This window comes from Betta splendens, chromosome 10 (assembly GCF_900634795.4).
Source record: "Betta splendens chromosome 10, fBetSpl5.4, whole genome shotgun sequence".
NCBI classification, from domain to species: Eukaryota; Metazoa; Chordata; class Actinopteri; order Anabantiformes; family Osphronemidae; genus Betta; species Betta splendens.
Genome location: NC_040890.2, coordinates 9,553,422 through 9,568,312, shown reverse-complemented (window position 1 = coordinate 9,568,312; position 14,891 = coordinate 9,553,422). Strand labels below are relative to the sequence as shown.

Here is a 14,891-nt window from a genome sequence, read left to right as displayed (position 1 = left end):
GGACGTGATCTGGAGGCCGAACACAGAGCTGACGAGGTCACGGGCGACGTACATGGGAGCATTTTCTCAGCTCCGTCTTCGTGATGTCTCCTTATTATTCCGTTTGACTGTACGGCCTTTTTTCCTCCCTCTTAAGCTTCGACACAGATAGAATAACGTACAGTCAGACGGATGAAAGATGTTTGGAAATACAAAGTCGGAGGAGGATGGGAACGAGGGTGCGTGAAATGAGTTAAAGAGGGTGAGTCACAGAGCGCGGAGCAAGTTGTAGGATTAAAAGGAGCCGCAGCCAAAAAGGGAAACTCGAGCGGCGGCGATGCCGGCGTGCGGCGCAGAGAATGAGCGAGAGGCGTCTGAGGGGAGAGAGAGAGCAAACGAGGATGCGATGGAGCAGTTTAGACTTTAGAGTTGGGAGCGTTCTCACGAAACTCGGCACCAGCTGACGATGAAAAGATGTCAGCGAGTTGGCTTCAAAACACAAGTGACACAGGAGGAGATGCATGATGCATGACGTGTATGACCATGCACATTGTCTATGCATAATACATTCAATCTGATGACTGTGGGCAGTTTCCATATCTCCTGATCTAATGGATCTTGCTTTAAGCTGCAAGTGGTAAATGTGTCAGTACTCAGGACGGGATTCACGTTGGCCATCTGGGGACTCGAGCCCTAATCTGCTCTTCAATTATCAGTAATCTGAACAGTATTATCCTCGGTGCTGCGGCGTTGGACCCTGGGCTGGGACCGAGCAACAGGTGGCGGGGAGGGGAGGGGAGGGGGGGGGGGGGGGCAGGTTGGTGGGGGCCTGTGGGAGTTCAGTCAGCGGGACAGTTCTTCAATTAATGCAACTCTGCAAAACCTCTGGAAAAAAGATATTTGCCTGAGTACTGACGACTGCTCACGCCTCCCGCTCCATCCTCTCCTGCTCCCTCGTTGCCTATTCCCGCTCCCCGCCCGCCCGCCCGCCCGCCGTTTGCATCACACATTCCTTCTCCATTATTTAGATTGACAGGTTTGTAATTGCGCCGAGACGTGCGAGTACACTTTTCACACACTATTCCGCTGCGGACAACGGCGCTCAGGCTCGGGCGTGTAAAGTTGGTGGAGAACGTATTAGCACGTCTGATTACGCCCCCATAAGTGCAGTATCTGCTGTGACGGCGCTGGAGGAGGAAGGACGATGAATGAAAAGGCTGTAGGTGGCGAGGCCCACTCTGTCATTAGATGGTGTACAGCTCATTTCACAAAGCAGATGTTGGATGTTTGAGCTGAATCTAACGTAATTAGATATACAACATGCTATAATTGCCGCCGCCATCTAGCGCGAGCTCCCGTCGAGGACGGGGCCATATGCCCGACTTCACGCGCTCCATAAAAGAGGCTCCTCTCAGCCCGAGAGGCATCACTATGCATTTGTGAAGCCGCGGCTGCTGCCACGTCGCTGTGGCGTTGCCATGGAGACGCGGTTTGTCCTCTTGTTTGCCAGTCCCCACATCTTCGGGTCACAACACCTGTCGGCGGCCGCGGTGAATTTTAAAAAGCAGCCGGAGTGACCCGCGATTCACAAGCAGGTTTCATATTTAAACACACACAGTGATACCTTCAGTTGGTGTTTTTCTAAATTGGGTTATGGAGATATGTCCCAAAACCATTAACAGTTCCCTACATTTAGTTATGTTTTATGTTTTATGAACAAATATGAGGAGTTACATGGAAACTAGAAGCAAATGGAGCTTCAATCATGAACATCGTTAAATGATCTCTGCTTTAAATCAAAGTCTTGAACTTGAACCACCAGTTGCAACATTTGCAAAAATGTACTAAAACAAATGCAGCAAATAAAGAAGACCCTGCTTCATTCCTTTACTGTAGCTTGATTTTCACTGTAACTCATAATAGCTCAGGTGAAAGTAGCTCAAACGCACCGAGGCCATTTGGTGACAAAGCTGCGCTAAATTCTGGCAACAGTGACGCGTTCGAGTTGCTAATAGCGGCGATGATTGCAATCGAAGCGCCGCATCGCACCGAGCAGACGGGAGCGACTGAGCGAGTGCTTTAGCGTTTTTTTTTTCATATATCCCTGGAGAAGTGGCCCAGGAAACAGGGTTGAGTGCTCTTCTCCTCCACGAGGCTTAGAGCGTGGAGCGTAGCACGGAGCCCATCCCCCCGTGGATTATTCCTCCGACACAGCTAAGCCCCGAACCCAGCCCATCAAACACACATTCATAATGAGAGCATTTAAATGCGCCAATAAGAGATAACCAGCGTGTCCCACGTCTTCCCCCTCTCTCCATCTCCCGTCTCAATGCCGGCGCCCACGCTCGGGCGCGCACGCGCGCTTCTGCATTGTTGCGCCACGCGTCGCCGCGCGTACGTGCGCTTATAGAAAGCCGCACGTTGTGCGCCAACCCCTGTTGGACACCGGCAGCTTTTCCGGTTGCGTAAGCCGGTTCACCGTGACGACCGGCTCTCCTGCTCTCCCGGGGTTGTACCTGCCTGTGCGCGCGTGCGGATCCAGGCGACCCTGTGAGAGACAGTCGCTTTTAGAGGCTATTCCCATGCAGCGTGCGAGGCTGCGAGCGTGACTTAATACTGTGTGACTGCGACTTCATTGGGCGAGCAGAGTGCATGTCAGCGCTGTCGTTGCTGCTCGTCTCCAAACTCATGCAGATGAATCGGAAAATGTCCACGCCTCGAGTGTTTTTTTCCCCTTCTTTTTCTGCGCGTGGAGCATTTTGTTTGTGTTCCCTGACATGTCAGCGCCCACACTGAAATATAGTAAACACAAGAAGCCAAATCAAATCGCATCCTCGGGGCATTTGCAGCCAGCAGCTATTCACCATTCCCTCCGGAGCTTTTATTTTTTTAGATGTTTATTGTACAGAGAATTAGCATGAGGAACGCATCAAGTAAAGTTGGCTGTGTTTTCCCCGTCCGCCCCACAGCACAAAAGGCACATTCATAACTCTGGGATTAGTGAGGAACAGAACAAAAGGGGGAAGAAGCATTGGGAAATGTCGGCATTTGGCAGATATATTTTTCCGTGACCACTCAGAGCATATCATGGTTTGAACTGAAAATAAAAGCACGTCGCTGGGCTCCTGAAGTGAGCGGGGGACAGTTTAAAAGTGGAGCCGGGCTTTCAAACCCCGAGGTGCAGAATGTACATCTGCTGCTTCTAACCACTCTGAGAAGTCACACGGCGGCGAAGCCGTCCTCGCGCGGAGCTGCGATGAAACATTAATATGCCGTGAAGAATGGCTTGTCGAGCTTCAGTCAGGAGGTTTCACGCCGTCCCATCAGTCACAGCATCGCTTCAAGGACGGCGTACGTGCAAACGCAGGTACGAGGGGACGGAGCTAAAGTGGAGCAGTCCTCCGCTTCCCCGCGCCGCCGCCTCCTTTTCTCTCCTGCTGAGCTCCTTTCTCCTGCCGCTGCCAGTGTGTGTGTGTGCGTGTGTGTTTGCTTTTGTGTCGGTGGAGAAAATAAACAGAGCTCAAAGCTGAGGGCGTTGTTTCAGTGCCAGCGACATGCTACTGTCTCACTTCCATAAGACAGAGTTTAATTCAGACGCAGGCAGTCTCAATATGCTTTAAACAAACTGTGATCTGCTGAAATGTTACTCCTTCCCGTTGCAGGCGGTCCATCGGCGCCCTCCAACGCGCTGACCTCCGACCCCCCGGCTGTCGCCGAGGCGACGGCGTCTGAGCCCGCTGCTGCTCCTGCACACTCAGCTCCAGCGGAGCCCGGCAGCAGCGTCCGGACCCACAGCCTCCCAGAACCCGGCAGCCGCTCCATGCTGGACAGACGCAAGCCGCCGCCTTCAGGCTCCCCGCCTCCCGCCGCCCCTCCCCTCCCTCCCCCGCCGCCGCCCAAGCCCTCCTCCGGCCCCCCTCCCCCGGCGCCCCCCCCGGCCGAGAGCCCCCCGCGCCCGACCACCCTCAGCGTGAAGACGCTGCCGCGGCCGACCGCCAGGGAGAACGGCGGCCCCCCGGCCGGCGAGGACGAGGAGGAGGAGGAGAGGAAGCTGCTGGAGGAGGATCTGAAGAAATGCATCGAGGACTTCAAAAAGATCCGCCTGCCCAGAGAGTTTCCTGATCGCAAGAGGCACTGGCAAAGCGATTTGCTCAAGAAATACAACGCGTAGAGCGCTTCGCTGAGGCTGAAATGATTGACAGAACTTCATAACAATGGAGGAGACGCGGTGTGATGTGGAGACGTGTAGTTTGAACATCAACAGGACAGGTTGTGTTATTGTTGTAGTGCAGGGGCCCGGTCAAGTAGTCTGTCACACGTAGCAGGATGCTTCATTTACCTCCTAGTTGCTAAATCCATTGATGACACACAGCGATTTCTCTGTATTCAGGCCTAATATGTGTAATGATGTTAAAAGGAGATTTCCTGTCCTGCTCTTTGTACCAACTCCGCTGATCAAGCGACGGGGAAATCGCGAGTGAAATGTGAGGCATGCGACCTTGCTGACGCAAAAACAAAAGACAGAAGGGAAATTTCTGGTGCTAATCAAGAAAACGATCTGGGCTCATCAATATTAACCGTGTGACTTCAAAGGCGCTCCTCCTCCTCCTCCTCCCGCCGAAGCTCCGCGCCTCGGTTTGTTTTGTGATTACATTATCTTCAAGCTAGGGAAAAAAGAAAAATCCACAGAGAGATGCGGTGTGTAGGGAAGCGAAGTGGGTAATTACTGACGGCCAGCGTGTGGAATAATAATGACAGTAATGACTACATGAACCAGTGCACGGTGCCATTTGTTCTGTTCTGTTCTGCTCCGCGTAAAGTGTTCACCCAGCTTCACCAATAAATTACCAGGTGTGTGTGTGTGTGTGTGTCTGTGTGTGTGTGTGTCTGTGTGTGTGTGTGTGTGTGTACCGTGCTCTCCTCCTTGTTATGGACTATTCAGGCTGAGTTATAATAAAATTAAAATCCTCATTTCCGTCACCGGGTGCAGTCATTTTCATCATCGCAGTGTTTATCCACACAGACATAGTTTTATTACGTTAAAATGACGCCACCAGCCGCACGTCATCGTTCTAATTACATTACATGGCTCACTTTTTGGTCCGCGGCTTCGCAGCCCAGAACTCCAGCTCCTCCAAGTTACTTTCCTCAGCGACTCTTTCCTAATTACCTTAGTCTGAACTTCAAAACATGCGACAACTCAAGATAGTGCACACACTGCTCCTTGAACCCTTTTGATCTTGTTTCTCCCAGCCTCGTGTTTTCCTCTACAAATAATAACTGATGCAACACACCATCAAATTGCTTTTTTTCTCCTGATTTACAAAAAAGCATCCGCGTGTGATCCTGGATTCATTCTAAGCAGCCTCAGCAGCAGAATATGACACAGAACCTCCATCAGATCCGCAGCAGAGCTCTGAATCCTTAAACTCGGCCTTGAAGCCTTTGTTGTCTCATTTAGCCTATTTTGAGACATTTACTGCCCCTATCTGTCTCATTTGACCAGAGCATAAGCAAACTCCAACCTGCTGCTTCGTCTGTGGCCATAATAAGCCTGGTGGGCGGCTGCGTCTCTGTTTGAAGCCCTAATGATGTTGTCTTTGCGCTGAACCTTCCAGCAGCGAGGTTCTGCCAGAAAGCGGCCTTCGGTCAGATACAGTTTCTCTCTTCACTCAATCTTCAGTCCTCAATTGCTAAGAGAGAGGGAAGTGGGATCTTAAACACTGGACCAATAGAAACGGTTTTAGCAGCGACGTCCTCTTTCTCTAAGCAGAAGATTAACAGCAGCTTAGGTTCTGTCACAGTGAAGGAGTCGCTCAGACTCGCTGTTGCTCTCCTAACTATGCTGAACACTAACGCCTCCAACTGGTGGCGGATTGTTAAGAGTCCAGTAAGAATGATTCCACTTTGCAACTCATTAGCGAGTATTGCCTCATCAGCTCCTTGTCCGGTATTTCTCCTTTTTCATCATTGGCTCGGACAGCGACGGAGCGCTTGGCCCGGCTCCCGGCCTCGGAGGACTGTCATCACAGCACCTGAGTCAGGATCCGTGCCGGGGATTGAAACCGCTCTCCCAGATTTAAAATTCCTGTTCACCGCGGCAAAAGCTGCACTTTGTGCTGTGGTGTAGTGCTGTCAGACAAAAACGGACGTCCTTTCCCAAAACCTTGTCCTTGGTTTGTGTTTGAACAACCCCATAGGAACCAATCATGTCCTCATTCATTCTTCACTCCTTGTCCTTTTGACTTATTAGGATGTGATCTCTGTAGGAGTCAGGCCCAGCTTTTCAAAGGGAATAGTCGTCCTTTGAAATGAAGAGGTGAAGCGGCCTAGTGGCCGTGAGAGCGACAGAAACACGTCCTCTGACTGAATATTTCAGCATGTGCAATCAATCTTACAAATTCTAGCTGCGGTTCTTATCAGCGGACAGAGGTAGAGCTAATCACGTCTTTCTTTAAAGTCACTTTAAAGTTTTCACCGGATTGGCACCAAGTGCGAAAAAGAGAGGAAAACCACATTAAACTGTCCTCCTTTGATTTTGTAGCGGGAGCGAGACTTTGATGATGGAAGGCCTGGTCTTTGATGAGTCAAAGTGTCCCCTGCTAAAAATGCATCCGATAAAGCTAAAACATCCACTAGTCGCTATTACAGTATATGATGAGCAGCATGATTAGGAGGAGAGATAGAGCGTCTCAGGTTGTGTGGGGTGGCGCCCTATTGATCACAGCAGCCTGCAGCAAGAACAAAATGTCAGGAGAAACTTGCCACAAACATTCCGGGCAACGTCTTCCAACTTCTCCCCCCTAAACCTATCTGATTTTTCACTTTTGCTGACACACGGGGCGCCTCGCATTTGCATGAAAGAGCACCTTGCAGATTTATTTTGAATGGCTCTCAAATACATTAGCATCTCATTTCCCGGGGCCGTGAGTTATCTTGGCTCCTCCCGACGGTTCAGGCGCAGCTGAAAGTGATCCTGGGACACCTTTTCACTTTGTGTGCAAGCAGTGCGCGCAGCTAATGAAGTGTGGCTTTGGGAGGGGGGGGGGTGAACAAATAGGCCCAATTATTAGGGCTAGTTACGCTGTGAAACACGCTCGTAGGCCTGTGCTGCTGCGTGGAAATACAGCAGCGAGCAGTTTCCTCATTATCGCTGCTTTGGTGCGGCCTAATCAGCTGCTTGTTGCCATTAGTAATATTATTGCAGAAGCTTCGCCGGTGAACAGAGCTCACTGTGAATGAAGACACCAAACCTTTACACTGTGTGTTCATTTTGCTAGTAGCAGAGGCACACACAGGTCACACAGTGGAAACACAACCAAAGGTCAAAAGTTCAAAGTCATTCAGTAGCTTTTTTTATATTATGTTGGGATGAACATATGATGAACAAGTGATGAGGAATTATTTTGCTGTTTTCAACACACAGATCTCACTTTAAACTTATTAAATAATAATGCATCAACAAAGGCTACTGGTTCTTCTCCATGTGTGTGACTTCGTCCCGTTGCAGACTTATCCTGATTATGTAGACGCTCCTTATTGTGGGAGGCTAATGACTTTAAATCACGTCAGCGCTTTAGCCCAATCGTGTTATTGAAAGTGTATGACTTACGCACTGGTTCCCTGGATGAATGTGGGCCGCGCACATGCATCCATGCACACGAGAACGCGTCTTCCACGCGCAGCGCTCGACAATGCGCCGGCCGCGGGCGCCGGCGGGACGCGCGGCCGCCCTCGAAACCCTCTTTAAACAAATGTATGTTCTTTAATTGCGCGCTGAGCTGGCTCTGCCCACAGGCCGTGCACACAATCAGCGGGAGACACATGCTCCGGAGAGCGGCGGCGGCGGCGGCGGCGGGCGCCAGGGAGAACGTGTCAGACGCCGTTCTCGGCTTTTTCCATTTCCATCATTAAAACCTGGAGCCTAATCCTGCAGCTACTTTAATCTCCTAATTCTGCAGCCTTTCTCTCTGCATACAGTGCCCTCCTCTTTCATTCTCTCCCCCTCGCTGGTTTTAAATCATGCATTTCCATAGAACCAGAGAGCAAGCCCCCCCTCCTTCCTCCACTCTCACATTCAGTATTCTGGTGGGGTCATTTTGACTCGCTTTGACTCCTTTAGGCGAAATGGTGCCGCATGCGGAGAGTGTGCGACGGGAGGTTTTCGACCCTCTTGTCTCCGTGATCCTCGTCAAACCCTGAATCTCATCAATGATCCGAAAGCGGATCTGTAGACGGATCTGCAGAACCGTGGCAGCGTCGGACGACTCGATGGCCGGGCCTCGCATTGAGGAGCGACATGGCGGCAGATGGCGCGCTAGTGGGCTCCGCGAGCCAAGAGCCCGGACCGTCGCTTCCCTCTCTGTGGAAAATATGACACGGCCGCCCGTTGGCCTGGTGCTGCCTCGCAGAGGCTGCTGCGCGTGCGGAGCCGCCGCCGATGCGCTGCATGGGAATTAGAATGCACCAAATATAGAAACGAATTTCAAAGAGGGTAAGCCTCCTGCAGCAGAGTAATGTGTTTATAAGAACTTGGAGCACTGGTGTAGCCGCTTTAGAGATTTGCTGTGGCTCTTCCGTCGTCCCACAATTCTCTGTTGCTCGTCCTTCCTGAATGCAGCGTGTTCCTTGCTGTCAGACAATGGGTTCTATGCTGCAATAACCCTTAGAAGCGTCTTCTGTCTATAAAGAGGGGGAACAAGTCACGCCAGCAGCACTGGATCCGACCGGTCCTGAACTCCTCCGTGTTGATCCGGGCGAATGACGGTTGGAGATATTGCAAATGAAGCAAAGCAGCCGCTCTGGGGTTTAGTTGAATATAAAGTAGTATTAAAAATACACAGTGCATTTGACAATAAGGGACTGAGGCTCGCCCCACTGATGTTGTGCTGAACAGCAGGCACTCCGCTGATGATAATGATGTAGATGATGTCGAGAGGCACGCGCGCAGAAAGAACAGGCGCAGTATCCCAGGAACAGAGCGGCGTAAATCATTGGCATCGCTCAGCCGGTCGCGCGGCTCCGGCGCGTGATCTGAACTCTGGGCCGGGCCGCTTTAAAGTTGTCAATGGCGCTCAAAGCATCTGCGGGGCACGGGTTATTGGCAGGGCTTGACAGCCATCAAGACAGCAGCCTTTTAACCACCGTTTAAGCTTAATCCTAGCTGCTTGGCTCCACTTCGCCTTTAATGATATTTTTGAGGCTGATGAATCACACCTGCGCCTTATGCTACTGTAGCTGCCACGCGAATAATTCCGTTTCATTACTGGATGGATACTGGCTCATTTGCTGTATTGTATATAAAAAAATATCCATGTGAAATACACAACACAAACTTATGGGGGGAGGAATTTCAAAAAGGAATTTTTAATGAGTTTGTTGATCATATTTTTTTTGCAGCAGTAGTAAATCAACCTCACCCCAGAGCTTCCTTCTGATCTTCCCCAATAAGCTGCATCTGCACCGAACAGCGAGCGATGCGCTGTCACCTGTGCCTAATAGGATCCACGAAGGCGTGAGCGTGTTTCTCCTTCATTAGGCACCGACTTCCTGTGCGAGGAAATGATTCACGATCACCAAAATAGAAACACGGAAAGAAACATTCAAATATGGAAATTTGTTCTGCTCCATTGTTAACATTTAAAGTCACATTACATCCACCCGAAGGCTGAGTTCATGCATTTTTTATTTAGCCTTGGACAGAACAGCCCAAATACTCAGGAGACAAACAGCAGTGAAAGTGAAGCCTGTAGCTGCAGCATGAGGTGGATACTGATCCTGTTGTCCTAAGAGGCTAATGGTGACTTTATTACAACTTTAATAGAAAGAAATGTGCTATTCAACATACTCATCACTTGACCAAGGACATATTCACACACTCAACATCCTCAACAGCAGCCGACACCAGCGGGGCCAGACGGTCTTTTGGGGTGTTTCTCTCCTCTGCTAAAGCTGCAGAGCAGCACAGTTCCTGGCAGAGCCGAGCCGTGGTGCGCTGGGAGCAGATCGTGCTCTTCTTGGCCGCTCTCTCCCACTGTGTCAGCCTGAGTCACTGCACTCTCCTGGCAGCGCGTACTGCTGAGGAGGCTCCTCGACGCACCGAGGCTGTGCATCATCATCAGTCCCGGTGCGCTGGGTGTGTGCGTGTGTGTGTGTGTGTGTGTGTGTGTGTGTGTGTGTGTGTGTGTGTGTGTGTGTGTGTGTGTGTGTGTGCGTGCGTGCGTGCGTGCGTGCGTGTGTGTGTGTGTGTGTCTCATCAGTGAGTCTCCCGTGAGGCTCCACTGACTCGTGAGCATCAAACAAACACTGCGGCAACAACAAAGCTCGTTCAAGTTCCCCTGCTGCTCCAAAAAAACAAAAAACAGTGTTTGTTTCCCGTTCCTTTGCATCTAAATGTGCTGGATGCACTTTATCTCAAGTTCACACCTCAAAACACATCTTTGAAGCCGCTCACTTTCAGACTGGACTTTACTTTATGTGTTTGACTTAAGTGCTTCACTTGCCTAAACAGTTAGTAGAGACCAAAGTTGGAACTTTAGGCAGGATTAATATTGGACTGGACGCATTCATCATGTGATCCACTGAATGAATCCATTTGTAAAATGGCATAAAAACCATAAAACCTGAAAACTTCTAAAAGCTGTGTAAACTGTCCACACAGGGACGAATCCTGGGAAATGTGGATGCTGTTAATGGATCGTACACACTATCGACCGCGCGCCCTGATAATGCAACCTGTGCTGCGATGCTTGGACCATCCATTTTTAATGCGTATGTTTTAACGCCCTCGACGAAGCATTGCCGCATCTTCTGAGCGCTCCTTTAAGTAAATGCGTTTTCCCTCCGAGAGCCCTTGTCTATAAATGTCTATAAATAACAACTTTGCCGAGCAGGTCTGAGCGTTCCAGCAGCAGCAACAGCTCCTCTTAGGTAGAGTCCTGTCTTATTAAGGTGCCTGAGGAATAATTACCTCTAAATTAATTGGGAGGGAAGAACAATACACTCTGGAGCGGGCTGCTTTTGTGTCATCCATTATGTATCGGCCCTTTGATGGCTTTGAAGTGATCGTCACTCTGCTGTTTTCCTCTCCCGGAGTCTTGTGAAGTCTCTATTATGGCCCGTGGCTGCGTCTTTGTCTACTACACATCAAGGTGAGCAGAGTGTGGTCCTCCCCGCGGCCACAAGCGTTACACGCTACAGACGGGATTCAATTAAAAACACCATCACCAGAATATGTTAGCTACGCAGATTAAATCAGTCTGTGGCTCCGAAACACGCTCGCTGAATGCAAGCAATTAATGGTGAACTGAATGAATGAATTAATAGAGGGCTGAGAGTGCAAAAGGCTAATTTCAGGCTGTTATCCACATTTTAAAAGTGTCAGTGTTTATAAAAGCCAGAGTCTCAGAGCATCATTAAAAGCAACAGCAACCAAGAAAATGTTTGAGAATCTGTCTATTCATTTGTTGTTTGTTTGTTTGTTTGTTTGCTTGTTTTGCTTAACGATGCATTCAGGTTCGGTTCGTTCCCCGTGTATCTCTCCCAAGCATCATGTTTCAGGCTTTTCTCACCACGTAGTTGACAGAGGACATGACACACCAGTCCGTTCTCCACCTGTTCTTTATCTCGGGAAATGTGACCTCGATCTATTGATCCTTATCTCGAGTCACTCACATTTTCAAAAGCCCCATTGAATCGTGTCCGTCATTTCAACGTCACAGCCCTCCTGTGGTTTTGGTAGAGTTTCGGACGAAGCGCAGGTAATTGGATTTTTATAACCTTAGACTGTCGGCGCTGCCACCGAGGTTTGGGGAAATTTAAATCTTCCCTGTGCAGTAAATCAACAGAAAACACCCCCCCCCCCTCTCGCTCTTCGAATGTGCTAGACATGCACGGAAAAGCAATTAACCCTCTGCTGGAATTGATTCGGTCCTCTTCAGCCTATCTCTTTTGGCATGGCTGAGCTTTTACATACCCGCTGGGAAGATCAGAAGTTTTTTCTTCTTGTTTCAAAAACCTGACAGCAGCCCAGAATTAGCGCTGATTTTATCTCCGCCGAGCAATTACCTGCTATGGTAATCAATGCGGGGCTGCTGCCCGCACCGGTCTGTGGCATCGCCTCCCTGTGCAAATTACCGTGATTCATCACGGCGCCACGCTGCACTGCCAGCACTGCTGAATCAGTGCGAACATGCTGTGCACGCGTGCACGCTCTCGCGTCGCTGTCGCAGTCGCAGCGGCTGCTAACTGGCTCCGTGCACCCGGGGGGGCGGGGGCGCACGCGCTCGGATGTTTAACGTATTAAAGGGAGCGTTTTTATCACGAGGGAGATAATAAATTAGCAGGAAGGAACGGGCGCCACTGGCAGGTTTTGCGTTTCACACCAGCACAAAGGAACACAAGCTGCCAACAGTGGTAAAGCGTCCGTCGAAGGTCTCCGAGATCTGGCGGATTGTTTATATTGAGCGTCTTGGATGCGAAGCACGCGTGACCTAAATACCACAGTGGTTGAAGGTGGGTTGGAAAAGTTCAAAAACACCTGTTCAATTATTAAATATGCAGATGATTGAAGAGCTGGTCCATAAGAGGAGACGGAGGAGTGACTTGAATATGGTGCCGGCCCGCTTTGACCTGATTGGAGGTTAGGACGGCGGGCTCAGAGAGACTGATTAACTCCAGGACAAGAGGTTCTGCTCCAGTGAGCTCCAATGAACACATCTGGCCTTTCTGTCTCTCTCTCCCCTCTGAATATTGCACCAGTCCACGAGGGGGGGGGGAATCACCAGCAATCCCACGGTTTCCCTCTTCGCCTGACACCTGTCAGCTCCCGCAAGCGCAACGTCTCACTTCCAGACCAACACGCGACGGGAGGTAGAAAAAGGCCAAACAGAGGCTGTGTGCTCCTCCACATCTGGAAGCAGGGACAGGACGCTTCCTCTTCTACTGGAGACACAAGTATTAGTGATTAAATTAGGCGCTTGTTTGCTCGTCTGTGCGGTTGGAACGGCCTGCGCCTGCAGACGTGTCTTATTATGAGCTGTATCCAACCCAGCAGGGAACCAGTCATCCAAACTAATTTATGGATAAACACCACCCAGAGTAAATCCATGGCTACGGCTGCAACAACCGTCTCTGGTTCAAACCCCAAGGTGGGGGATCAGCTGTGTGTGCTTTAGCGGCCGAATTACTTTTTTTTTTTTTTTTAAGAGACGTTTTTACGCCCGCGGCTTTTATGAGTGAGTGGAGGAGCCGAACTGTTGTGACCGTTTTACGTCTCGGGACATCTTTAACTGGATGATTAGAATAAAACACGCCGTGGTTATGAGCGAGCGCGTCCACATGAGCCACATGTACCCACGATTCCTGGAAAACAGGCTCCAGATCGAATAAAACAGATTAATGGTGCAGCGACAGCGGCCCACGGATGAAATAAATGATGACATACTGTACAGGCCAGCGATGGCCAGTCATCATTACAGATTCTCCTCATTAACAATCACAAAAAAGCCCGCGGCTGACAAAAAAACACATATTACCGGTAAATGAAAGTTGTTTTATTTTGAAAGAGGCCAGTGTGTTTCAACATAAAAGCACTGACCTCAATTATTTAGGTAACAAGGATTAATTTGTCTGAAATGTCTCATATAAACATGCCGTGGGCTGAAGGATGCTCGTGACCTGGACACGCGGCACCGGCGTCTCCGTCACCAGAACCCAGCTGCTCAAATGGAGTCTGCCTAGTTTAACGTGCGGGGTGGAACACCCCCCCACACCACACACCACACACACACACACACACACTCCAGCCGGGGAGCAAACAGAGGACGACACCCCGTGTTTACACAGACTCAGGAGGCCGACGCGCTGTTTGACTGCGGATTTCCGCCTCGGAGCTCCGCTCCACGCGGACGCGAGCGCCAGCCCATTCTCCGCAATGATAACATTTACTTCACAAGTGGCGTGTTAGCAAAACACTGTGTGATGTGAACAAGCTGCACCAAAGTTCCCATGCAGATGGATGGAGGGGTGTCTCGCCCGGTGCACATTTGACTTGAGTCGAGAAAATCTCCTGGCTTTTGGCCCCGAGTACGAGAGAGATAATGGGCGAGTTTGCGATCACATCGCATCAGAATCAGCCCCTGACAGGTGGCTGTGTGGGACTCTGGTTCCGAGCGCCGCTCCTCCATCTTCGCTCACCGGCGCCGGCGTGTTCGGGGGCTCTCGCGCGCCAGCGGGGATGTGTCGAGCGCTCGGCTTGGAACCGAGAATATGTCAGATCCTGTGCCGGATCAAAGCCGCCGTCGCCGTCTTTCTGTCAGGGCAGACAAAATGCACGCTGTCACATCTGGCTGCCGGCTGCTCCTGCGAACGCAGAGAACCCGCGTCCTTCTTATCTCTGTCATCGCCCCGTTTCCTTTATGAGACTCTCCTCTCACCTCTCTGTACATTTGCTCCTCTCACCCTGAGCCGTTGCTCGAACCTTGAATCAGAGCTCAGACAACATTAGAGCCCGTAAACGGCCGTGGGGGAGAGAAGGCGATTGGGAAACAGAAAACAGGATGTAAGAACCACGTGTGTGTGTGTGTGGGTGTTTTACATGTTGAAGGATGTGAATGCACTGAAATGCCTTTGCTTTTGCCAAACAAAATAGGGCCAGAGGTCGGCTGAGACAGAGGATGTAAACGCAAGTGCTCTGTTTATTGAATCAAAAGAAAGATAGCATCTGTGTGTGTGTGTGTGTGTGTGTGTGTGTGTGTGTGTGTGTGTGTGTGTGTGTGTGTGTGTGTGTGTGTGTGTGTGTGTGTGTGTGTGTGTGTGTGTGTGTGTGCACCACATTAAATACTAATAGGATGTGATTGATGCTGATCTGGGTGCAGTGACAGAGTTGCTTCCTCCATGCTGCGTCAAGTTAA

General features: G+C 50.4%; 1 protein-coding gene across 1 annotated transcript; it reads left to right on the top strand.

Annotated features, from left to right (window-relative positions):
* Positions 1 to 3,129: 3,129 nt before the first annotated feature.
* LOC114864962 (uncharacterized) lies at positions 3,130 to 4,959 on the top strand (the record flags this gene model as incomplete). The annotated part of the gene is made up of 2 exons (XM_029165975.3): positions 3,130 to 3,346; positions 3,642 to 4,959. Coding segments are annotated over 2 exons (726 nt in total), but the record flags the coding sequence as incomplete, so codon positions are not given.
* Positions 4,960 to 14,891: the final 9,932 nt, after the last annotated feature.